The sequence below is a fragment of the Cygnus atratus genome, chromosome 1 (assembly GCF_013377495.2).
Source record: "Cygnus atratus isolate AKBS03 ecotype Queensland, Australia chromosome 1, CAtr_DNAZoo_HiC_assembly, whole genome shotgun sequence".
NCBI lineage: Eukaryota > Metazoa > Chordata > Aves > Anseriformes > Anatidae > Cygnus > Cygnus atratus.
The window spans coordinates 60464678-60491029 of NC_066362.1; the positions used below are offsets into that span (position 1 = coordinate 60464678).

At 44.8% G+C, this 26352-nt stretch overlaps 1 protein-coding gene across 1 annotated transcript; it reads left to right on the forward strand.

Annotated features, from left to right (window-relative positions):
- Positions 1-2293: 2293 nt before the first annotated feature.
- Positions 2294-25356, forward strand: ATP6V0A4 (ATPase H+ transporting V0 subunit a4). Its single transcript, XM_035561616.1, has 20 exons — positions 2294-2410; positions 2891-2969; positions 3805-3899; positions 4932-5057; positions 5474-5565; positions 6297-6423; positions 6951-7033; positions 11163-11256; positions 12453-12665; positions 13084-13234; positions 14015-14154; positions 14317-14474; positions 14943-15036; positions 16404-16522; positions 17428-17644; positions 19253-19360; positions 21216-21350; positions 22306-22423; positions 24430-24601; positions 25124-25356. Exons 1-20 carry the CDS (start codon positions 2294-2296, stop codon positions 25215-25217), a joined length of 2532 nt encoding a protein of 843 aa, XP_035417509.1. The 3' UTR covers positions 25218-25356.
- The last annotated feature ends 996 nt before the right edge of the window (positions 25357-26352 follow it).

Here is a 26352-nt window from a genome sequence, read left to right on the forward strand (position 1 = left end):
CATCAGGTTATTTCAAGCAGCGAGAATCAGGTTCCTGCTCACCGCACTGCCCCGAGCTAATGTAGTTCTCCTGGCAGAGCCCCACGCCCCCGAGCCTCCTCTTTGCCATGCAGCCCCGGCAATCCCTTGGCTGGAGTAAAATCATTAACCTCCCCTTGTTTCCCTCTCCTTTGCTGCACTGCTGCTGGTGGGGAAAAGAAAGCAAGAAACAGCACAGGAGTTTTCCGCCTCCCTGACGACTGACACTGCACCCAGTGCTGCAAATGACCTTTTATTGGTTTACGGATCCCTGCGTGCAGCAGGTTTCAAAGGCTCTGGCTTGTTTTCGGGTCAGCGGGGCGGTGTGAGCCGGCGTGCCCCGTCTGTTATTAGTCCCAACACGCCGCGTGCCGCTGCAGCAAGGCTGGCTCTGGCAGCAGACCCAGCAGGAAGGTGGGGACGCAGCCAGAAAGCACCGGGTCTGGACCACCCAGGGGTTGCTCTGGGGCAGGAAGGTTTCCTTCCTCTGGTCCAGACTGGTGCAGACCTCAGCAGAGAAGGTCTTCTGCTCCCAGTGGTGCCAGAGCCCGGCCTGGCCATCTCCATCCAGCAGGAGGCTGAGCCTCCAGGAGAGGAGTGTGACACCTACGAGCCCTGCAGCTCCGTGCCCGAAACAGGGAGCGTTTTCATGCCGTAACGCCGCTGGAAAATAGAGAGCAGAGGAAGTGTGAGTGATTGTTCAATTAACTGTTCTTTCGCCAAATCAAAAAAAAAAAAAATAGTGTGGGGGGGTGATGAGAGAGGCACAGCTGACAGCATCTCCATTTGGGAAAGCCCCCTGTATCCACAGGAGGTGGATGGAGTGAGCATGCCCTGCCTTCCTCTGCATGGGAAGGAAAAAAGATTTTCTCACTGAAAAGGGGTTTCTCTTCGTACATGTCTTTTTTCACTCTCATTCCAAATCAAGAGGAAAATGAGCCTTAGGGGTTTCTCACTGACTGATTGCTAAGGAAAAGTTAGAAGCCAGGATTGGGATGGATTGAAACATTTTAACTAAAATATTTCCAGATATTTCATTTAACTTTTAATCTTTTAATTCTAAGACTTTAACATTTTTTTATGGAAGTAAACGGTGAGCTTAAAAGTACAAGCTGCTTTAAATTATATTCTCTTCACACTCTTCAGTCTAAAGAAGTTAAGATGGGACATTTTGATGATCTTTTAAACTTTTTGAAAATCAGAGCTAGGGAATTTTTGACATTTTTGCATGAGTGGTGTGGGTGCAGCTTTTGGGTCTTTTTCCTGCGAAAAATGTATTTTGCTGAAAAATGTCCAACCAATATCAATGTTCATATCCTTACTCAAGCCACTGCAGCTGGCACACAAAAAGTTTTATTTTAACAAGCTATTAGGTTCATATACTGTGTTTTCAGTATCTTAAATCATTTAGTGAATGAATAGAGTAAGACAAGGAAAACAAATAGGGCAATCGAGCAAATACAAACTAGTGACTAAGGTACTCCTGTTAAACAGCTTTTAATACCCTGCAAAATGTTTCTATCATATTTAAGAGGAGTCCTTTATGCATTATAAAATACATAATTAGAATCCACATTAAGCTGTCAGAAAAAAGGGTTGCAAGACAAGTTAAGAATACTTGTTTTCTCATCCTGGTCAACACATAGAAGTCAAGTTATACAGGGATTTTTGTTTGATATTTAAAAGATGTAGGTTTGCTACTGAATTCTCAAAATGAAACACAAACAAGAAGTAAATCTATTTGCATGTTTTTCTCTGGGCAATAATAATTGCTGTGTTTGTGCATGCAAATTAGTTAATTTTGTGCAAGGATGACTACAGGCAATTTGTACGTTCAAATTACCCAAGGTAAACAATGAGAAGCATATGGACAAAAAGAACTTTTATGGAATGCATGATATTTCATTTATCGTATTTTGAAAAGAGTCCTTTGTAGGGAAAAATATTTTTTTAAACATTAAAGGTTTTTTTTAATTTAAACAAAGTAATCCTCTTCTCCCTATTTCCATATAACGTGCTTCTGCAATGCTGTGTTCATACTACCAGTGCAAGTGAAAAAAAAAAAACCTGTCTGGCCTCTGTTACCTGTCTTACTGCAAGGTGCAATTAATGAGTGTTCTTCTCTGTGTTCTGGAAGACAAAGGGAAACTGAGTCCCTCACAGTGATCCCCATGTTCCTGCAGCGCTCAGCACCTTCCAGTACCTCCCTGGGAGAGGAAGACCACGCTGCTGCTGAGGCCCCCGCAGACACCTGGGCAGGAGGAGGCCACCCAAAATGGCCTCGGTCTTCCGCAGTGAGGAGATGAGCCTGATGCAGCTCTTCCTGCAGGTGGAGGCTGCTTACTGCTGCGTGGCTGAGCTCGGGGAGCTGGGTCTGGTCCAGTTCAGAGATGTGAGTAGTGCCTTGTGGGGACGCTGGGTCACTGGAGATGTTCCTCAGGGTGGGCTTGTCCTTCCCCAAAGCACTTGGGAAGGAGGTGATGGACGTCACCCCTACAGGGTGGTTGAAGAGCCCATGGAGAGAACAGGACCTCCACATAACTGATCATATGGCCAAGTGCCATGCCAAGACCTGACCTGAGTCCCCACCCAGTGCTCTGTATGCCCTTGGGACAACTCTCTCCACCACCAGAAAATAGGGGGCTCTCCATGAAAGTCCACCTGTGACTTCTGCTGTCATGTAAGGCTGGGTGGAAATGGGCTGGTAAGGCCACAATGTCCTTGTCCACAAGGAAATGGGCGGTATTGCCCTGCCATTAGGAGTCTGTAAGATGTCCGTCTGTACCAAAGGTGTTCATTCTCTGCTGGTGTTAAAACAAGGGTGGTGGTGCTCAACCTTCAGCCCCAGGCCTGTTTTCCCTCCTGTTTTTAGCTGAATGCGAATGTGAACAGCTTCCAGAGAAAGTTTGTGAATGAAGTGAGAAGGTGCGAATCCTTGGAGAGGATCCTGCGTAAGTAAACGTTTGTCAAGTGCAGTTGGCTCTCCACCGACTGACGGTGTGGGATTTATGTCTTTGTTAAGTGCTCACAGACTGTGGGACAGAATTAGTGGCAAAATGGTGGTGTTTCCATCCGAGCTCCTGGAAATGTTTTGCATGCATCAGCTAATTAACACTTCACCCCATATGGGCAATAAATTGTTGCTCCTGTTTTGAAAATGGTTAACTGAACTGAAAGGAGGATAATTAGCATATAAAAAATCACAAGATAAATCTGAGGCTGGGCAGGAGTCTCAACCCAGATAGCCTGACTCTCACCCCAGTTCTGTTGCCAAGTGCTTCAGCCTGGGGAGAAATCCTTAAAACATGAGCAGCCAAGTTCACGGAGCTTGGTTTCCTATGGAGATGTGTCCTCTGAGCTCTGCTGTCCCCCATGACACCAGCACCCACCATGACAAGGACAGCACTTGCACTTGCTAGAGCAGAGGTGCAAACCTGAGCTCGCTGCATGCCTTGTTCACAGCCCCAAGCAAGAAAGTGCCCTGCCAGCCATTTGTGCCAGGGCTCAGGGCTGTCCAGGTCAAGGGGTGGGAGGTAACCCACAAGATCACACTGTGGAAGGATTCAAAGCAATGAAGTCCGTGTCCTTGGCCCTTTTACAGCTTGTCCCAGATGCTTTTCATGGTTCAGCTGTGCTGGAACTGCTTTGTGTCTTCTGGATGTGTGTCTTAACTGCAAGGTCATATCTGAAAGACAAATGCTTGGTGAAGCCAGGCTGGTCCTGTTGCTTACATGCAGAGGGATAACTCAGAAATGCCCCTGCATGTCCAGTGTTCTTTCCTTGCAGGTTTTCTGGAAAATGAGATGGAAGACATTGTGGAGATTGTCAAACCAGAAAAGTACCCAGAGACGCCCCTGCCTCGGGAAATGATTGATATGGAGGTACAGAATATGGGCTAGGCCAAGAAAGAGGGAAGGGGACATGCACCAGGGTGTCTGGGTAATATGATAGATGCAGACCCCCCTGCAAGGAAGGACCTGATAACTGAGGCCAGCAGAGAGCTCCCTGCTTGCAGAAGTGCTCCCCAACTTGCTGTCTCAGCAGTTAGGTCAAGGCCGGTCTTGTTGCATGTTCCTGATGGTGCCCCGTCTTTTTACTATCCCCTGTGAAAGCTCTGGTCCAGCATATTAGGAGGAAAAGTATCACTCTCACCCAAAACCCTCCATTATCTGTAGGAGAAAGAAGGGTTTGAGTGATTAATCAGGAGGCCTGATGTTAGAACCAGCTTCACTGCATAAAAACCGAAGGGCTGTCTGTCCTGGTGGGAGTATGGCTGTGGTATTAGTGCCTGACATTGTGCCATGACGTTGCTTTGTTCTAGCCCAGCTGGAAGATTATAGAAGTTTATAGACTGGGTCACTTTTAAATTCTGCAGACGCAGGTAACAAGGAAGGAAGATCGTGCTTCCCAAGGGCTTCAGCTTCACAGGAGCAAGGCGGTTGCCTGGTCTGTTCTTAGGCCCACATCCTCACCTAAGTTTTGGTTTATAGCTAATGTACATAAGATAAAGGCCTTGTTGTAGGCTCCTTTTGTAGTCAGTAGGCATAGCCAGTCAACCTGGGGTCCAAGATGTTCTGTGGGGAACCACAGAGACACTGAGACAGATGGAGGTATCTACAACAGGCACCCGTTCATCTGCCTGCACTTTGGTCAGGTGAATTTTGGCCCTAATGCCTAAATAGGACAAAATACGCAACAGTGGAGGTGGCAACAGGGAAATTACATTATTGAGTATCTTCCTACAAACTCAGTGCTTACTTAAAGGACACATTTAATATACTCCTCCTTAAACAAACAGAAAATAAATAAATAAATAAGCCAACAATCTGTTGTTTAAGATTTTATATCAGCATGGTAAAGGACCATTGAGCTGCTACTGAGTTTTTTTCTGGATGTGGTTGGATCCTAAACAGACAGTGCTGGAGAAACTTGAGGCTGAGCTGCTGGAAGCTAACCAGAACCAGCAAACGCTGAAGCAGAACTTCCTTGAGCTGATGGAGCTCAAACATCTGCTGAAGAAAACACAGGACTTCTTTGAGGTGAGAGGCCTCTGCTCTTCCGGTTAAGATGTGGAAGGTTCCTAAAAATATTGATGTTCCCATTTGTTGTGTGTTGCTGCTATTGATTTTTAAGGAAATCATGGCACTCTTTAACGCAATTCAGTAAGATACATTTGCAAAAGTATCTTGGTCACTTTAGTGTCTGCATCTCTCTGTGATTCAGTGGGGGCTCAAGAGCTTGGCTCCCAGTTCTCTTTGAAAATAGGGTTTATGCTTTTCAGTTGCTAAGAGGTATTTTAACTTTTTTTTTCTTTTTTTTTTTCCCTTTTTCTTTCCCTTGCTCTAAATCTCTGTGGAAAGCTGCCTTTGGGGGGAAAAATGTCAGGGGAAAGATATGAAAATAGTTTTCAAATGGAGAATATTGAGTTGTTTATAAAACCTTTTTTTTTTTTCAGGCAGAAACCAATCTGCCAGATGATTTCTTCAGTGAAGACACATCTGGCCTGCTGGAGCTGAGAAGCACTCCTGCTGCAGCTGCCAAGCTGGGGTGCGTACTGGTGACAGCCCCTAGCTTAACCAGGCTCCCCACCTGCACCGCACTGCTATGACACCCATACACGTCCTTCAGCCTCTTAGCACAGGCTGCTGCCATCCTCTTCAGTGGAGCTGATTGATCAGGGTGAAGGAGGGACTGTCCTCTGAAGTTATCATCAAAACCATGGTCAGGATATGGGTCAGTGGAACAAATGGCCTCTTACTTCCAGGCCACCAATTTCAGTGAGCCCTTAGTAGGTATTGACTGAAAATCATTTTCTTATGACTTACATGTATGGCTTCTGGACTCAAGTGGGTACCAGTCCGGTCTACAGGGACAGAAGTGGAAGCACAACAAAAAGCCATGGGATTGCTTTCACTGGGCTTTGTCAAAAAGCAGTACTGAGGTTGAGAGTCAGGAGAGCAGGCACAGAGCATAACGCCGATGGTAATTCAGCAGCCAAGATAGACTCAAAAAGCTTTCCCTTATGTTCACATCAGCTAGGTGTGGTTACACATGCTGATGGTTTTGTCCCAGGTGGGTGTTTTTAGCTGCTCATGCTGGTCTCTCTGTAGCCCTGATCAGCTCTGGTACGGGCAAAGCATGTGCCTGCAGAGGCCTTGCCTTGGCCAGCTGAGCCCTGGCTATAACACACTAAAAAGCAAGAAATTGTAAACCTGAGTGTGCTACAGGTCCCAGAAGGCTTAAAACGGTCTTGTAACTTATCTTTTAACTCTGCTCAGATTCACAGCAGGGGTTATAAAGAGGGAGAGGATGATACCCTTTGAGCGTTTGCTGTGGCGAGCCTGCAGGGGAAACATCTATTTGAGGTACACCGAAATGGACGCTCCCCTGGAGGACCCCGTGACGGTGGGTACCAACCTGCTTTTGCTTCTTCCTTGCAGAAACTGAACCAGTGCCCTGGCTATGGCAGGTCTGGGTGCCTGAAGGCAGCCTTCAGATGAAAGGCAGGAGAGTTTGAGCGGGGGGAGGTTTCTTTTGGTATCACTTTCCCCTTTTGCCATTCTTGGGATGGTTTCTCTGCCCTGCCTGGTTCAGGCACACGTGAACCCTAGCAGCGTGGCTGTGTTATGGGGACCACCAGGGAGGTGGGCTGTGACCAAAGAGGGTCGACTCTGGTGTCTCCAGGGTGAGCCCTGGGAACCTCCTGTCCCCTACCCCTCCACTCCACATTGCTCCTTCCCCCAGAGCCGCCATCCTTGCCTGGTCTCTGAAACAGCACCTAAGGAAAATGTTGATCCTGAAAAAGAAGGGCTGGGGAAAAACAACACACCACTGAAGAGGCTGTCTTAAAACAAACAAAGAAAGAAAAAATCATTTTCTGCACCTGATTCTTTGCCCTGGGTGCTTTAAATTCTGCTTGAATTGTGTTGCAGAGAGAAGAGGTGAAAAAGAATGTGTTCATTATCTTCTATCAAGGAGAGCAGCTCAAACAAAAAATCAAGAAGATTTGTGACGGGTAAGGCAGCCCGTGAGCAGGTCGCAATGACTCTTGTGGAGGTGTTTGCCTGTCAGCATGGGCTGGCTGAGCTTGGAGCTGGAGATTAGATTTCTGCGCTCTGTCCGTCAGCAGCACCACAGAGCTTCCTTCTGCTTCTCACTTCTGTTGCTCCTAATCATAAGAGGTATACATCACCTTGGCGCTGGGAAATTGAAGTTCTAAATTTTCCAAAGTGACTTAGAGATGGTAGGAGGTTGAAAGGTTTTTAACTTGGGACATCTTAAAGGGGACTTTTTTTTTCTTAAAGAAATACTAGGCATCCTTCCCCTGAAAATCAGGGGCCCTAGCAGATATTGCAGCTTGTGCACTTGGAGCATGCTAATCCCCGGACTGCTCTCAAGCCTTTCATCATGAAAAGACGATGCTGTAGTTTGCTCCCCCCTTTCCCAAGGCCTTTGGGCAATGTCTGTGTAATCAGAGACAGAGCCCAGAGAAATGAAAGCTTCATACAGCCTGACTTGTTTCCACCCTGTTAAGCATCTTGAAAAGATAATTCGGGTTGAATATTTTGTTACTCTTTCATAACACTGGTGACCGATGGGCTTTGTTGCAGTGTAAATCAGATTTGATGAGGGGATCTGTCTGCTGTTACCAGATCCATTTGAGGCATGGCCCCAGCCAAGTGAGGCCAGCCAAGCGCCTACAGTCTGCAGAAGTTCAGGGGGATGGAGCCAGCAATTTCTCTTGCCCAGCCTGTGTGCTCGGGGCAGGCCTTTCCTTGCCTCCTGGGTTTAATCTGAACGTTAGGAAGGGCAGTTCATCCAGCTGGGAGCACTGACTTCACTCCACATCAGTCCTGTGCTCATCCTCAGGCCATGTAAGGTGGGCATCTCTCTGCGTAAAGCAGCCACAGGGGCACGGAGAGCTGGGGGAAGGCTCTCAGGTCTCAGTCACTCCTATCCGACTCCGAACCTCAGAAAAGGGGGGAGTTTTGCCATCACCACTGGGCAGGATCAGTCTGCTGCCAGTTATCTTTGGGCTTTGGGCAAGTCTCATTCTCTTTCTGGATTACAGTTTCCTGCTTATGTCCCACTTCTTTGCTTGCTTTTTAGACACTGTTCAGTACATTTCTCCCCTTCCGTACTCATGGGCAATCACTGGCTGTGAATGCTTCCCATTGGACTTGCCCTTGTGCCGATGGCCTTGCAAGTTGCCAGGGCATACAGTTAGAGTTGGGGTTGCACACAGAGAGCTGAGGGCACTTGATTTTGGAGTTTTTTTTTTCCTCCGCAACATTTTAGACTCCCTGCAGTCAAAATACTTTTTTTTTCTGGGGTAGAAGAACAGGCAATATGATGCCTGCCAGCATTTTCATTGTTGATTGAACCCAGAATCTTACAAACAAGAGGTGTGACCCTGTGCAGTGAGGTGCAGCAGGGAGCCCGCAGCACTGGCAGTGTGAGAAGATCTTTACAGGGTGGGCAATGACGTGACAAGTATGCTGTTATGATGTGGATGTGTAGGTTCACAGAAAGGAACTTATGCTAGCTTCTCTCAGCCTTTTGAAACTGAAAGAAAACATACCCACCTAAGACAAACCCACGGGATGTCCTTTGCAGTGCTAAGCACACAGGTTTTCCTTTGTTGCCAGCTAATCAGGCTACACTTGAAATCCTCCTTTATGTCCTTTTGTCTTCCCTTTCAATTTTATTTTTTATTTTATTTTTTGCTTGCTATTGTGCAGTATATGTCTGTTTTGCTGAGTGTCTGTTTTTTAAAATATATTTATCCTATGCATCTCCTTTTGTGCTCTGTGGGCTATCAGCCATCCCTGACACACAGGTCAAGACATTTTGGTCTGGCCCATCTTTAAGGCAGGGTTAACTATACCTGAAGCAGATGGCTGTGTCATTCCAGCCCCCGCAGGACATTTCTGCTTAGCACTAAGTCATCATTCACGACAAGTAAATATCCTGCAAAAATCACGGGATTGATATAAGCCAGTCTCCTGCAAGGCAGGCTAAGATTTGTTTGCAGAGCAGTGTGCCTCAGGTTACGCCTGTAGTCCCTGCTTGACTCTAATTGGTAACATTAGTCTGCCAATTTCATGAGCATTAAGACCATGCACAAATTTATTAGTGAGAGGTGTAGGGGAGCAGGGAGGAGGAAAATGGAAGAAATTTTCTTTTCCTCCTTTTCTTGCGGCTGCCTCAGTGCTAATGTGAATACTAAACTGGGTTTATCAATGTAAGGATTCCCTGCTGAATTCTCCTGGAGCTTTCAGAGATGTCTGTGCCATTAGGGCAAAGCTGATATTCGGTATGCAAAATGGCTGTTAAAAGATCAAAGCAACACTGCTGCAATAACGTTATTGGAAATGGGGGAACTGTACAGCATGGAGGAGTAAGCTTTCAAGTTTGATTAAAAATCCTTATTAAAGATGAACTGAGAGCTGTGAAGAATAAGAAGATGGAAATAATTAGGTAGGGTGAATAACCTTTGGAAAGGAATACCAGGTGTTGAGCGAGCAAAGATTCGATTCTGGAAAGGAAAGTTTAGCTGAAGAGCCTGTGCTGTCATTATACACAGCTCTGGGCTGATCTCTAGGAAACTGCTGCTTGTTTTGTTCAATTTGCAACTGTCCTCACTTGTGTGTGTGCTGGATCTGATTCTGAGGACCAGGTGGTGATATATTCTGTGCTCAGATGAAGCCAGAACGTGACGTTTATCTGTGCAGAGCATGCACGTTTTTTTCTCTTAAGCAGGGACAGACCCCCACGACTCTGTTACATCTTCTTTTAATTTGTCACACTTGCACAAAGGCAGCCTTTCAGCTACCCTGCCTCAGCATAGCTCCACTGCAGGACGGCAGCAGCGTGTTGCACTGGGGTGGGGGGGGCAGAAGATCCAGTGCTCCCTCCTGCACCATCGCCCCCTCTGTAAAGAGGTGTGATCTCTTCCTGCAGACCTGTAAAGACGTGAGATCTCTTCCTGCACACCTGCTGGAGCAATACTGAAGGATGACATTTATAATGCCCTTGAAGTGGCAGGGCTGGCACAAGCACTAGATATCACTGAATAAACCAAGTAGGAAAAAAAGAGAGGGATCTCTGCTATTTTGGTTACTGCAGCACCACTAGTATGACTTGTAGCTGTAGTAAAGGTGGTCAAGTTGAATGCTACAGGTAAAGTAGTGTACAACACCTGCGTGGAGGTAAGACCTTCACTTACACACAGGGAGCCTACATTAGTCCTTATTATACCACTAAACTAACCAGCTGAATCTCCCAAATGCAGTCTTGGGGGTAAGCTAACAAAAACATTTACCCAGGTCAGGACACTTATACACTGATGCTCATGTTTAAAAACACCTGAGAGTGGTATATGTCAGGTTAGCATACAACCTCACCCATCCTTCCCTTGCTCCCAAGCTGTCTAGCTATACAGATGGACCAGAAGTCAAGAGCCAGCCATATGGTCAGCCTGCTTTTGTTTTACCCTGGAAATACAGGGGGGTCTTTTTTATTATTTTATTTTATTTTATTTTATTTTATTTTATTTTATTTTATTTTATTATTATTTTATTTTTTAGAGGGTAATTTACTCCAACAGACTGCGTGCACGAAGGGCGTTTGCTTGCTGTGCAGCAGTAGCTGGGCTTTGCCTACCCCCAGTGACTGAGTGCGGGTAGTGCACTGACAATGACAAGGGATTTTTCCAGCCTCAGTGCAAGAGGGACATCTGTTGGCCACCCCATTAACCGGGCTGCCTTTGCCAAAGTTATTTTACTGTGGCTCCTTGCAGTCCGAGCAACTTCTCAGGACTTTAGCAGGGCGTCCTTATTGTGGGCGTAAGGGAGGTGCCTGTGTATTAGTGCTGAGCACTGTGTAATATCTTGTGACTTGTAGCAGCTGAGACAGGGAGTGGTTTTTCAGCTATAACAAGCAAAAGGATGCTTTTTCTTATGAAGAGATGAATGTACCTTTTTGGACTTTTCTGGGAGACCCAACACGGCTTTGTTCTGCAGGACATGGCATTGGGTGGGGAATAAAGTCCGGTTTCCCCAACTTTGAGCTGAGAAGAGCACAAAGGAAGAAAAAGGCAATCAAATAAATGCTGTTTCTCACTTCTCTCTTCCTGATGCTAGGTTTCGTGCCACAGTCTATCCCTGTCCAGAGTCTGCCACTGAGCGCCGAGAAATGCTTGATGGAGTGAACACAAGGATCGAGGATCTGAACACAGTAGGTGGCAATGGCTTTACTGGAAGCAGTACCTGCAAGCAGTACCTGCCCGGTTGTTTGTTCTGCCTGAACCCCTGTAGCCCTAGCCAGGGCTCTCAGTTGCTCAGTCACATCCTGCAGCTGCGGCACAGGGATGAGCAGCGGTGTAGCTGCAGTCTCGCAGCAGGCTGCCAGCAGGGCTGAGCCCACGACCCTCGCTTCGGACCATCTCCTTTGACAAAGTGCTGCTACACCCATCTTACCACCCCGCCTCACTGCAGAGCCTCCGAGAGGTGCTTTGAAAACTGCTGCAGAAACTCTCCTAGCATGAACTGAGCTCTGCGTGCAGGCTGTGGTACAACTATACTAGGTACAGAAAGGGCTCAAGCAATTATTTAAAATATATTTTATATATTTATTTATAATTTATGTTTTAATGTATATCTTGAGGCTGTTGGCACACAAGCAATGGAAAGCCAAGACTGCTTCTCTAGAAGTTCAAGTCTCCAACCTTTTTTTACCCCATTATTTAATGTAGGGCTGAAAATTACCAAGTTCAGTTGCTATGAGTACTGAATGGCCTGTATATCCACATGCTGTACCAGGACTTCACTCCTTTTGGAGGACTCCTACCTGTGACCTTTGTATTGCCACACATGACAATCCATGTATCTCGGGGCAGGAGGGAATGGATACCCTGTTTGCAGTTGGGATCCTGCTGTAACCCTCTTTGTGGATACCCTTAATAGCCAAGCCTGCTCCTGAACTGACTTTCACTCATAACCATCATAGGCAGGAGTCTTCTTCAGCGCTCATAGACCATGCAGGTTATCCTCCTAACACAAGTGTCCCCTGCACCCATTTATGCAGCAGCACCGTGGTGGCCACATGATGTGTGGGGATCTCACCAGGGCCATGGGCTGTAGCTCTATAAGCAACAATTGCACAGCTCAGGAACTCCTGTTGGTCTCCTCCACACTTTCAGGGGCTTGGGGCAATGCAGGGAGAGCCATCAGCAAACAGCATCATGCACCTGGTGCCAAATGCTCCCATGCCCAGATCTCCAGACAGTGCCCACCAGTATGCCTGGCTCATTCCTATGAGCTACCCCCTTTCCACAACCCTTCCCACCTTGCTTTCCCCAAATAACTGCTGAGTAGAGCATACTACCTGTGCCTTCCTATCTCGAGCACTGCCTGTGCTGTGCTTACTTACAGGTGATAACCCAAACTGAGTCCCACCGCCAGCGACTGCTGCATGAGGCAGCAGCCAACTTGTGGTCCTGGGGGATCAAGGTGAAGAAAATCAAGGCCATCTACCACATCCTGAATTGCTGTAACATCGATGTCACCCAGCAGTGTGTCATTGCAGAGATCTGGTTCCCAGTGGCTGATGCTGGCCGGATAAAAAGAGCTCTCCATCAGGGAATGGTATGAGGCCAGCGTTTCGGGTCCCTGAAGCCCTTGCACAAACCACATTGCTCATATGTTGAGCATACGTTCAAGCTTTTTTCTGTTACTGTGATGCTGGCCTCCCTTTTCAGCGTTAATTAAAGTTGAGGTTGTTGCATGATGGCTTGGCCTTGGGAAGTTTAAGGTCAGCGTTAAATCTTAGCGGGTTTGTGACTGAACCACAAGAGTCAGCAGTGCTGGCAGTGTTGCCCAAACAAATCAATAGCACGGAAAATGGAAAAATCTGGACATTAGAAAAAGGGTTGAGATATAACACTTTTAAGTCCAACATTCATATTGCTGCCTGTGCAGCCTGGACAAAGGCCTTTGCGCTATGGGACCAGTGCCTTTCTGGTAGCCACCCTGGCTGTGTCTGTCCTTGTCTCTGGCTTTGCAGGAGCGAAGTGGCTCTACCATCGCCCCTATCCTCACCGCCATACACACCAGGATGGCACCACCCACCTTCAACAGGACCAACAAGTTCACAGCTGGATTTCAGAACATCGTGGATGCATATGGTGTGGGCAACTACAGGGAGATGAACCCAGGTCAGAAACACTTGGCTACCTGTGCCAGGCTTGCCAAAGCCAAAGTGAAGGCCTTTGGGCTCTCTCATCAGCCTAAAACTGACTGAGAAATTGGAACCGTATTTTCTGCTGACAAAAATTGGCACTGCCTAGTGTATAAGCATGGATTTTCTCAGGTACAAAATCTGGCCCTCAGTCTTCAGTGGCTGGTTTTGGCAGGAATAATGAACGACACAAAAATAGAATGGGAAACAAATGGTGAGGTAGCAGCTCTAAGGAAAAGACTTAAGCTCACAAGGTGAATATAAGGTGAGCTTATTATCATGCCGAGGACAACAACAACAAAAAAGCACCTGAGAAAAGTGTAAAACAGTTGTAGAGAATCCCAGGGAGACCACTGAGAATGAACAGAAACTTGGAAATGGGAGCCTGTGGGAACAGATTAGGTAAACTCTGCGTGCTTGGACTTAGAAGACTGAGAAACACAATAGTAACCTTCAAGCACATTTTTCTCTTGCAGAAAAGAATGCAATTGTCTGCACATTATGTTTTCCTTCTTTTTTTTTTATATGATGGGATGAAATGAAGACTAAACTGTAAGGAAGGTGGAGGTCAGAGAGTTGGAAAATCTTTGTAGTGGTAAAAGCTAGTTCTGCACTAGATCTTGTTGCCTGGTGAGTAGGGGAGGGAGCAGCGAGGCCTTTAAGGACAGCAGCTGTGAGGAATGGCTTGGAGGGGTGGACTTCTCTGCTGAGTCCCTTTTGTTTAGGAGCTGAGTGTCTTGTGTTTTCTTTCCTGCAGCTCCTTACACCATTATTACCTTCCCCTTCCTGTTTGCGGTGATGTTTGGGGATTGTGGCCATGGTGCTGTCATGCTGGGCTTTGCACTCTGGATGGTCATTAATGAGAAGAGCCTTCTGGCCCAGAAGAGCACTAATGAAGTGAGTACTAGGGAGCTGGTGCACCCTATCAGCCTAGGAAAAGGCTCATTGTCCCCATTTGATAAAGGGAGTGTCCAGCTTCCCAAAGACTAAGCAGGGATCCTCTGAAGATGCCTGTGAGGCAGATGTTTGGTTACCAGTGCTATGACTCTCCCCCTGCAGATCTGGAACACCTTTTTCAGTGGGCGTTACCTGATCCTGCTCATGGGCATATTTTCCATATATACTGGCTTCATCTACAATGACTGCTTCTCCAAATCGTTCAACATCTTTGGCTCGTCTTGGCATATCATCCCCATGTTTAAAAATAATACTTGGAAGTAAGTGGCTAAATGTGGGAAACAAGCGAAAACACACCAAATGGAGCACGTAGGCTTTAAAAGAGAGACAGAGTGGCTGTGTGGGGAGGGAAAGAACACCCTGCTGTGGATGCAGTCATGAATGAATCAGAGGTTTTGTCTGACACGCACAGACAAACTCACTATTGAAATGGAAATGTGGAGTCCCTGGAAACATGCCTGTTTGTTGAGGCATTGATGTGCATAAAAATCTGCAGGTGTCCAGGACTGATGCATAGAGGATTATTAGTATGATGGCAGACTGTCATTGGGCAGGGCCCACTTCCACACTCACACACGTGTGCACACAAACCCAGGATAATAGTTCACAGAAAGGCTGGAGTCAGTGAGAGCTGTCATGTGGTAGCCCTCAGCACATCTCACAGAAGTATGCTGTAGGCTTATACCATGAGATTTAGCTGCAAAGGTTATTTCACTTTTCTCTTGTAGTAAGGATGTGCTTCTGGACAACACAGTGCTGCAGCTGGATCCGGCAGTCCCAGGGGTCTACTCTGGAAATCCATATCCATTTGGAATAGATCCGGTAATTAAATTAAATTGCTCTAAGCTAATCTGTGTTTCAGTCCTGTTTCTACATATCAGGTACATCAGTAGCTGCTCTCTCTCCTACAGCCTTTCTCTTCACTTCTTGCTCTTTGCCTGTTCTTTACACAGTACTTGTGATGCTTTTCTGTAGCGTTCAAGGATACAACTACTCATCTTTTTAAATTATTATTATTGTTTTTTTGATAATTTTGCACAGGCGGCAGCTAAATGGTAAGCAGGAAGGAACTCTGGTTTTACTAGAGGGTGGTCTTGTGCTGTAGTGTCTGCTCTGTCACCAGGCTGCTGGACTCAGTTTCCTTATTGGAGTACTTCACCCATTCCATAGCTACTTCACAAGTTTGAGGGTTAAGTCCTGATTTCCATGCAGTGTATTCACCACACAAAATGTGAAGTAAATGCCAGTGTTATTTAACAATCCACAGTTTCTCCTCTGTGTTCCATTTCTCTTTTCTTTCTGTTCTCTCTTTCACATTTTAAAATGCAGTTGTTAACATCGGGCTTTCCTGTTTCAACCTTAATATCAGCCAGTTAACCTCTGCTGTGGTGGATGTCCTCTCATTTCTGTCGGTCACACAAAGAAACACAAACTTCTCCTGTTTTGTAGAGTGATTAACCTTGTAGAAAGTTTTTCACAAACCCAGCTCTAAAGCTCAAACCAGGATGCAGGCAGTGCAGTTCAGTCATGTCAGACAGCTGAATTTTCTGTACATCCACCCAGCACATCCCTAATTTGCTCTAGCCATGGCTAGCACATCTTCCACACTGGCTGCTGCTTGCTTGAGGGGCTGGGACCCCTGGGTGGGTGGGAGGGAGGAACAGAGGAGAGGCAGGCAATAATCTGGTCTCCATAGCCAGTGAGTTGAAAAGAGCTTTTCTATGTTGTTCAAATGAAAAGTTAGAACATGCTCTGTCCTCGTTAATCTGGTGAATGTCAAACAAAATTCTCTAGCAACAGGAAGGATTTTCTCATGTCTTTTCATCTCTGCTGAAGGAGGTGACTCAGCCTAAGGGCACACAAATACCTAAGTTCTGCTACCAGCCTTGGCTTCAGGTTCTGGTGGACTGAAGCAAAGTCACTACATTATTTTAAATCCCTGTTATTTCCTCTGCTAAGTGTGGATGATACATTATACTTTTTAGATGTAAAGACAGTGCAAATATAATATATCACACTTGGCAGAGTGAAATGTATTATAAAGAACATCTAGATTTCTGTTGCTTGTTGTCTTCTTACTAGAACTAGTAATAGTAAATTGTTGGCATCAGAGTAACAACTTCCACAGGTCTTATTGAGAAAACAGCTTGAAATTTTGTTCTCCTGTCTCTGTGTTCCTTTTCCCAAAGATCTGGAATGTTGCATCAAACAAGCTGACTTTCCTGAACTCCTACAAAATGAAGATGTCAGTTGTGATAGGGATTGTACACATGATTTTTGGGGTGATACTCAGTCTCTTCAACCACATGTAAGTCTGTTTCACCAACCCCATTGCTGCAGCACAAAAGTCCTCATCTCTAGTGCCCTTCATTCATAGCCTCATTTCTAAGTCTGACCACAAATTTCACCCTTTCCCCACTGCACTGTGTACGCTGTCAGACTCAAACCACTGCTAGTACAGACAGCTGAGTCCAAAAGCCACAAGGATGGCCATCACATGGTAATTGTTCTCTTGGGTGAATTGTCTTTTTCACTTTCTCTCTTCAACTTTTTGATTTTACAGAAATATTAAAATACACTAAATTAAAAACACATGGTATCTCCTACTATTGATAATGTCTGTATTGAAAGACAAATTCCTTTGGTCTAATCCAAAGCATGCTGAAACCTTGCACACTGTGCAAGCATCTCTTCCTCCTGACTTAGTGGGCCTTTGTTCAGGATCCATGCACATGACTATTCCTCTGCCTCTATATTTTGCAACAAAAAATAAGAACTGGAGATAAAATGGAGGGGCAGACACCAACCTCTTGAGAGACTCATAGCAGGAAGGTGTGTAGTGACCCACAAGGACAAAAAGCATTTGCAGGTGACAGAGAGGAGGACTGCACCTACAGAATTGATTCTATACCTGCTTCTGACCTTCCTTAGCTTATAATGCTTAACTTTGTGAATTTGCTTTTTTTTTTTTTTTTAAATAAGCTTTTATTTCAACATATTAATCTTACTGGTATGGTAAAGCTTTTGTATTTAAATAATGGCTTTCATTCATAAGGACTGTCAATACAGAGTTCTTTCTTGGCTATTTATAGCTGTATGTTTCTTATGTGGTTTTCCAAAGACTAAAGAGCATACACTATTGTCATACTTGGGTGCAAATTTGTATCCATACCTACTGGATTAATTGCATGTATCTTTTCTTATTCTTTCCAGCTACTTCAAGAAGTACATAAACATTATCCTGCAGTTCATTCCAGAGATGATCTTTATTATCTCTCTTTTTGGCTACCTCGTCTTCATGATTATTTTCAAATGGTGTCATTTTGATGTCCACTCATCCCAGAGCGCACCAAGCATTCTCATCCACTTCATCAATATGTTTCTGTTCAATTACGGTGATGCTTCAAACGCTCCATTATATACGCACCAGGTATGCATCAGTGAGTTTGAATCCACTGTAGCTGTTTGTGAATTCACAGTGGGTGTGAGGAGGGTGGGCATAAAGATGGGGAACAGGCTCAGAACCTCAACCACAAATATCAGTCACATAAGAGAAGTTTGTTCTTCTGGTATTCTTGTTGGCCTTGTAGATAGGTAGGAGAGATGCAGAGGAAACCTCATTCTTGGTATCATCCTTGCAAGAACAATGATGCAGTTTAAGATACTTGGGGGGGAAAAAGGAAAGGAGGAAGATTAGATGTTCAAAACTGTGTATTGCAGAAGTGCGGACCTGAAGTTTGGCTAGACCCTAGAGATATAGCAATCATCTCCTTTCCTTGATGATCCCTTCCTTATTTCTACTTTGGAAAACCTGAAAACTCTATTTTCAGATAAAAAATAGCAGTAGCTTGAGGATATGTGGCAGCTTTTTATCAAAAGTATCTTATTTGGGGAGCTCACTTAAAAAAAAAAAAAAAAAGGCTAAAAAAGTTCCATTGAGAGAAAACTTCTTTTAAAGTCACCTATTATTGTTCAGAACAGGGATTTTTTTTTTTCTTGCCTGATTTTATATCAGTGGCATCAGTGAAGAGTCTGCAAGCAAATGCTGCCTCCAGTCACACATTTACATTTATTCAGTTGTACACTTTGGTATTCCAACTTGAGTTCAGTTATAGGGCTGCTGGTGAGTCAGGGTTAGTAGAAAGACCTGGTCTGTTCCAAGTAACCACATTAAGCCTGCAGGAGAGATTGGGAAAAGTTTTACTAGCCTTCAAAATGTCATTAAATAATATTTTGTTTTGTAACAACTCAAAGCCTTTCCAAGACAGTCATTTTTTCTTGTACACTTACCCTCCATCTCCATTAGTAACTTAGTTTGTGCAATTCCCCTGGGTAGTCTGAATGCAAAGATTGTGTGAAATTAACCATAAGGTGATCAGGGAGCTGAGCTGTCTTTAAAAAAAATGCAAAAGATGTAGGGTTGTTTTGTTTTGCTTTTAAAGTACAAATATTTGTGTTAGGACAGAAATAGGAGTGGCACACTGCAACAAGAACACCTTCTATTGGCGTTGCTGGTGGAGCAATGTGTGATCAAAGCTAAATTATGGGAATTTGATTCCCTTCTGGAAATGGAAATGGAGAGCAAATCCTGGATCCTCTGCTTTCCAAGGGAAGATCTGAATGACTCAGCTCTCACAGCATCATTTCTGCTTTGATCAGAGCAAGGCAAACTGATTACCTCACCCAGCGGTTAGGACATTCACTTGGGCAATTGGAGAGCCTGGTTCAAGTCCATAACATTTGGTTTTGGCAAGTTACTCTTCCCAACATGAAAAGCTTTCATCTCCAAGTCTCCAACTGTCTCCAAAAAACTAACAGCGCTTTTTGGAGCCTTAAGAAATATACATTTCTTTTTGTACCTTTACAAACAGAAGAGACTCAATCAATATGGGGAGCATATCTGTCAAATGAAACAAAAACAAACATACAAACAAAACAAAAAAAAAACATTTTATAGAATTAGGTTTCTTACCATAAATTTAGTTGGCTAAAAGAAGTAAGAGTGCCTTTTTGTTCTTCTGTTCGTTGTCTCTTGTAGAAAGAAGTGCAGAGCTTTTTGGTCATATTTGCCCTGATTGCTATTCCCTGGATGCTTCTAATTAAACCTTTCATCCTCCGAGCCAACCACCAGAAAGCGCAGCGCATGGTAAGGGACAAGCATCAAGCAAGGGGGTTCAGTACAGCAAAGGCAAAGCTGAGGCGACAAACCCCCAAAAGTGATCTGATTCTGCTTTCCTCTAATCTCAGACTATCTCCAGTGATTTCAAATTGTGTTTTAAGGCACATGCACCTTGACACGCAGGCATATAGACATTTGGCTGACCCATCTAAATGGGAAGCAGGAGCTTTTGCTCACAAGGCCATACCTTGTTTGTTGGGAGAGGAGTGACACCAAGCTCTTTCAAATGTAATATCCTAAACCAGAGGAGATATAGAGAGACTGAAGGGCCAGTAAAGCCAACACAGGGCACAGGCCTCCATTCCTGGTCTGCAGCCATCACTAACAACTGGTCAGCTGCTCTATGGGAACAGGGCACCTGTGATACCCCTGGCCTCTGAGAGACCAACACTGCTTGGAGAAGAGGCTCGATTTAACAGCTTTCCAGCAATGCTTTCTTTCCTAAGTGACTGCCTTCACATTAACAAAACCCTGCTTCCCATGGGCTCTGGGGTTCACCCAGCTCTTCAGCATGCAACTGCAGCAGCTGCAATTTCCCAGCTGCTCATTAATTCTCTCCTTTATTACGCTAACAGGACTTTACTTGTCTGTCAGGATTTACTTCTCTTTATAGGGGGAGGTAGTGCCTGGAGTACCTTTTATAGGGCACAAATGTTTCCATTAGAAGAAAGAGATTCTGGTTGTGCTGTGTGACCTTTTCCAACCCAGTCACTTCTGACCTATAACTGAAAGCCAGGTCCCTGGAGACCTTTGCAGCCCTGCCTCTGCGCTGTAATTTCTTGTTTTGTCATTCTTCTGGGATTTCAATGAAAGCTTGACATGGCTGACTCCAGCTCCTGCTTTTATGCTAGCAACATCTGACAGCTTTTCCCCACCTCCTATTCTGCCCTTGTATTTCTGTTCCTGATTTTCATATGTTAGCTGTCTGATCACATCTTACATTTACCCAGATTTATATGTTTGCAACAAAGTCTGTTCCCTGTGCTGACATTCAGGTAAAGCAAAGATAAAGCAGGTGTGACAAAGATTGCTGCTGCAATAGGAAACAATATGTTATCATGAGACTTTGCCCATGAAACCTGTTGGAAGCTATAAAGAATGACAAGGCAGAACCTGACAGAAGCTGTGAAGTCAGGATTTTGTTATGCTATATAATAGGGCTATTATAGGCATAATGGAGGGCTATTCTTATGCTGTGCTGTCATTTCTGTGATGAGGCTTGGATCAGGTTGCTCAGGTTTCTACAAGAGCTCTGTAAAGAATGATTATGAGAGAAGATGGGTTATCATAGTGTTTTTGTCGATTCAAGAGAGATGAATCTCTCAATCAAGAGATCTGAATTGTGTTTCTGTCTGTATCCCAGTAATTTTGTGACCTTCATCAAGTCACCTGATCTTTTCAGGCTCCTTTTCCCTTTCACCTGATGAAAATGTCTTTGATTTGCAGCCATATAATTGACACGATCAGCCTTAATGTGCCCCAGTATTCTCATTTGCCAAAGTAATGGTTCTTTGCTTGGTGGGTATAAAGGGTGCATTGTGAGACCAGAAACTAGCTCTAAATTAGTTGAAATCATTAGAAAATGCTCTAGGATGGATTTTTTTTTATTATTATTACTAGCCATTCAGTAGGAGTACTCAATTTTTGCAGTCTATGATGACTGACTATTGTTGAAATTGTCCTCATGTTCACGATGCTGTTCTTCACGTGTTACCTGTCAAGAGGTTAGTGATGGAGTTCTGCACTGTGGTCTGCTTCATTTTGGTTGCAACCTCTAGCATGAGCATGACACAAATGACACGTTGCATTTTGTTTCTGAAAGATTCGGTCTCAGGCCAACTCAGGAAACACTGGGGGTGAAAACGAGGTAGATGCCCCAGAGACCAATCACTCCAAGAAAGCTTCCCAGGGAGACCACAGTGGTGGCCATGGAGGACATGAGGATGATGAAGAAGAGGTAAGAAAATGTGGGCAGAAATAATTATTCAGACAGACACAGTAGTACAATACACGAAGCCAAGCAGAAGGCTTTTGCTGAGTTGCCAGCCCTTCTTTTTAACAAGATACCAAGACATTCTGGTGCAACAGTTTGTGTTTCCAAACAGAGTAAGTTCTGAATTTTAATAGAATAAATTCCTTTAAGTTTTCCCTTAAGTTTTGCCTGGTGAGGGTAGGCGTTCTTACAGACCTCAAGCTTTTACAAACCTCGAGCTTTCATTTCCCCAGGGGGTTGTTTCACTTCTACTTTGCACCCAGAGAAGGTCAAGACTTCCCCCAGAGTCAGCAGTTTTTCCTTCCTTTAAATTGCAAAGGAGCATTTAAAAGTTGGCAGCTGCAGTGTTGGCTAAGGAGAAAAATCTTCCTTTGGCAGAGACTGTCAAGGCCTTCTGCAATATGCAGCTACACAGTGAAAAAAGTGACAGAAATGTTTGTGACTGTCTGAAGTATCAACAATATTGAGCCTGTATATGGCTGACTGAGAAGGGAATCTTCACAGTCTTAGAAGATACGCTCATTTAGTGATATCTCCCACAAGGCATATGCCAGCCAATGGGCAGATAGTCTGAACACCTCTGCTTTATATAAGAATTTCTGTCTCTATAAGAAATCACAAAGATTGGTAGCAATTGGATTGCCATCTTATAATTTCAAATCTGGAATAAGACTGGAATATGAGCTGGTTTCTGAATATTTGCTTTTCACTGGAATTGTATTTCTTCAGAGGAGAGTGTACGGAAAGGTCATAGAGAATTGACGCTTTTAAGCAGTCTTTTTATCTAGATAGTATCTTTTTTGTTGCTTAGGACATAGTGAGGAAAAGGGAAGAGTATGAAGAGTCTTTGTTGGAATGTTAACTAGGAAACCCTGAACTAAGAAATAAGAAAAATTTGTTTGGTTTTACCTTGTTTCAGTTCAATTTTGGAGACACATTTGTCCATCAAGCTATCCATACCATTGAATACTGCCTGGGCTGCATCTCCAACACAGCATCCTACCTGCGGCTCTGGGCGCTGAGCCTAGCCCATGCACGTGAGTGACTGACTATACCTGTTAGCTACCTCACCAGAAACTCTCTGCTGATCCCTGCTTCTGATGGTGTTTGATTATCGCTGTGGATTTCCTCATTAAATCAAAGTTCTCCTTGTGGACGATTGCGTCCCAGAATGTTTTGCTTCAGATAAATCCAAATGTTTTGTGTTGGCCTTCTCAGTTTTTAGTGGTGATTCCCAGGTGCTGTATGTCAGGGACCTCCAGACTCCATTTCTTAGCCAGGGCCCATTTCCCATGCTACTCCATAGCTGTCCCTCTGGAAGAGTCCTCGTCGTGTGTGGCAGTGTAGGAGGTGCAGCCCAAGTGGCTGCTCCAGTCCACAGACGTAAATGCAGTATGGGAACCGTAGCTGCATGGCTCATGAGGCACTTGCTATAGCCTTAGGGTACAAAGATAAACATTGGAAAGACTTGAAGCAGATACTTTTATTCGGTTCAGCAAAACAAAAAGAAACCTTTCAGTTCAAGGACTCCTGAAACTTGTCATTTTCAGTAGGATTTTTTCCCAAGCAACATTTAGCAGAAACTCACATTTCATGAAAAACGTACAGCATTTCAATGTCTTTTGTCTTGATTTAAGACAAAAACAAATGCTCAAACTCTAGAAATTCCCTCAGGCTGGAACTTCAGATTTTCAACTACCCTAATTTTTATGAAATGTTTTTTATTAATATTGCTGTACTGCCTCTGGCTATGAGTTGTGCCTGCCCCGAAGAACTGGGCACAACCTACAAAAAGAAAACAGAAGGAAGAGGGGCGCCATGCACTGATGGATTGAGCTGTACTGCTTGGCACAGAAATGAGTGTAGTAGAGGTTGATAGGAAGCTAACATGCATTAGCTTTACATGGAGGACAAGTATCTAAATAAAATAAAATAACTCAAGAACTTAGCTAAGGGCAGTCCTATGTGTTATGTCAGAATTCTGACTGGAAAACCATTATATTCTTTTGCAGCCTTGCAAAGTGGCACTGACAGGAGTATTTTTCCTGAGGGCATCAGTTGCAAGGGGATCCCTCACATCTGTTGTCACCTAAAGTAACAGGTCATTTAATTTATAGTCTGGATATGGCCTGAGGACCTCCCTGCAATGACTGATGAAACGGAAAACAAGGCTGGACTTGTGGCTGGCATATCTGGATGGGAAAGAGCTGGGCTAAGTCCTTGCTTTGCCTGTATCACCAGAGGAAAATTGCTTGATTGTAAATCTATCCTATGTAACTGGGATAGCTAGATTACAAGTATGTCTTCGTCTTGCCAGACACATCAGATATGTTGATATAAACCTGTTGATATCTGTTGATCAGATATGCTGATATAAACCTGTGCAAGACACACACACAAAAAATCTTTAAGAAACAGGCAAGAAGCAGCCTAAATATTAATACAGCCTGTCTTGGGTGAGACCAACCAGTTGTCTTTTTTTTTTTTTTTTTTTTTTCACCACAGCTTCTCCAAGGCACCCTAAGAGAAGTTGTTTTTGAGAACAAATGGGTGTTGGAGAACAATACCTGTGGGTATTAGCCAGCATCAGTCAGTACAGCTTGAAAGCTCATCTGCACATGTAGTGACTATGTCAGTCGATCATGTTCACTGGGATTTAGCAGCAGGCAGTCCTTGAAGGCTCTGTGTAGTGCCCAGCTGCCACGTTAAAGAGGTGCAAATTAAACTGATGACTGTATCATGTCAGGGTAGCAACAGTCCTGGTAGTGTTCTTGTGTGGACTTATGACACAAAGCCAAGCCAAACCAGCACGTTTTGCTTCCAACACAGTGAAGAGGAGCAACAGAAAATAGCCTGCGTGCACTTTCCTTCTCCTCTCATTGTGGGGAAGCAGGGTGGCCATACGTGATTACTGTCAACAGGGCTGACATTTTATTTTAAGCCAGCTCACCTAAGTGGGAAAAATGGGTGAGCTGCCTGACTGAGTGCTGTGTCTATCCACAGCTGTTGCCCAGAACTTGTTTCCTGTTATTTCTTCTTGCAGAACTGTCAGAGGTTCTCTGGACCATGGTGATGCACAACGGGCTCAGCAACAGCAGCTGGACAGGCCTCATAAGCGTCTTCATCATCTTTGCAGCATTTGCAGTGCTGACAGTGGCCATCCTGCTGGTCATGGAGGGTTTGTCAGCCTTCCTGCATGCCTTGCGCCTGCACTGGTAGGTGGTGTGGTCTGCGGGAGCTTTCCCCAGCACGCTCCTTGGGAGGGATAGGGCTGTAGGCTCCAAGGGCCATCGTGACATTCATGATAAAGGCTGAAGACGCAGCCACACCACTGGTCGTGTGTCCCACCCAGGGTTACCATCAAACAAGCAGCTGGGGACCACCAGCTGCAGCAAGATCTCAGCCAGGGGTGCAAAACCTGCTGAAAACCTGGGTCAGTTTTCATGCAATTAGCCCAGATTGGGCTCCAGGCTGTCTGAGCTTTGTGGCAGACCAGTTTTAAATGAGGAGCATTTTCAGGATGGCTTATAGCAAGTCAGAGCTAATGCATGTCAAGTTGCTCTCTGGGGCTGCCCGTGTCTCTTGGCTGGCTCTGAGCAGACTACGTTCCCATGTTGGAGGCCACTGGCTCTCACAGCCTCCCTCTTCCTGTGGGTGCAACCTTTTAGGCCTCTCGCCTCGATGTAGGTCCTGTCCACCCCAGGTAGCACTGACATCCCTCTCTGCTTCCTCCCTAGGGTGGAGTTCCAGAACAAGTTCTACGTGGGAGCCGGATACAAATTCTCCCCATTCTCCTTCAAGCACATCATAGATGGCACCATGGAAGAGTAAAGCCAGGGCATTGCTGCTTCGCTTCTCAGACCAGGCTCTACTTTCCTGCAGTCAGTCACCCCTAGAGTGGGGCTTAAACGATGAAACTGAATGGGACATGGCCTTTGAAAGATCAGCTATACATGGAGATGTTCTAACTGCATTCCCATACAGTGCTGTATCAGCTGAGAGTGCTAACAGATACTACATTGTCTGGGCTGGCTGGACCTGGGCTGCATGTCTCCACTAACATCCTTACCAAGTACCTGGTCCTCAGCATCCGATCAGGTCAGCTGCCTGCTGCTTGGTTAAATAGAAAGAGATGCTCCTTTTGGAATTAAATTGGTTATTAATAATCAACTTACATGTGTTTTGCTCTATTTACTGCCTTGTCTTTGTGGCTTATTTCTTTCCAAGGAAAGTATGTTTTGGCTGTTGTTTCAAGCTGTGGTTGATTATATGACAATGATTAAGTCTCTTATAAGATTGCAGCCCTTCATTGTGCACACAATGCAGAACAGCTCAAAGATGGATCATATCGCAGGCTTGCAATTTTCTACATGCTTAACTACAACAACCCTCCTATTATCTGATTTGCTTCAGGGCTTAACAGTACAGGATTATAGACGTTTGCACACGTCATCACTTAACAAAAGCATTGGTTTTGGGCTGTGTAAACAAAAGAGTGCACCAGTTTCCACATTGGCAGCCAATTTATTTCTCTCTATGGATTTGTTTCTTACTGGAGACTTAAGATGACTCTCCCTGTGCTGTGTTTTTCAAGACGGGTTGTTAAAACAGACTATGTAGAAATGCTAATTCCTAATGAACAGAAAGAAGAGAGAAATCAGAACAGTTGAGATGAATTCACAATGTTGATATACTCTGATCTTTCCTTAAATATGCATGAATTGCCAGTTTTTCAAACTGAATAGTGTTAATCAAGATGGGCTATTTCTTCAACCACAGAGGATGCAAAATCACGGCATAGCACACTGACAGATTTGGAGGTGATGATGCTTCCTTATGCAAGGTGTAACCAAGTGAGCCCTTTTCAAACCTTACATTCTTGATATCCAGCTCCACCAAAGAAACACATCTGTTGACTGTTCCCAGCAGGATATGCAGCAGAGTAGTGGCCAGGAGACTGCAGTGG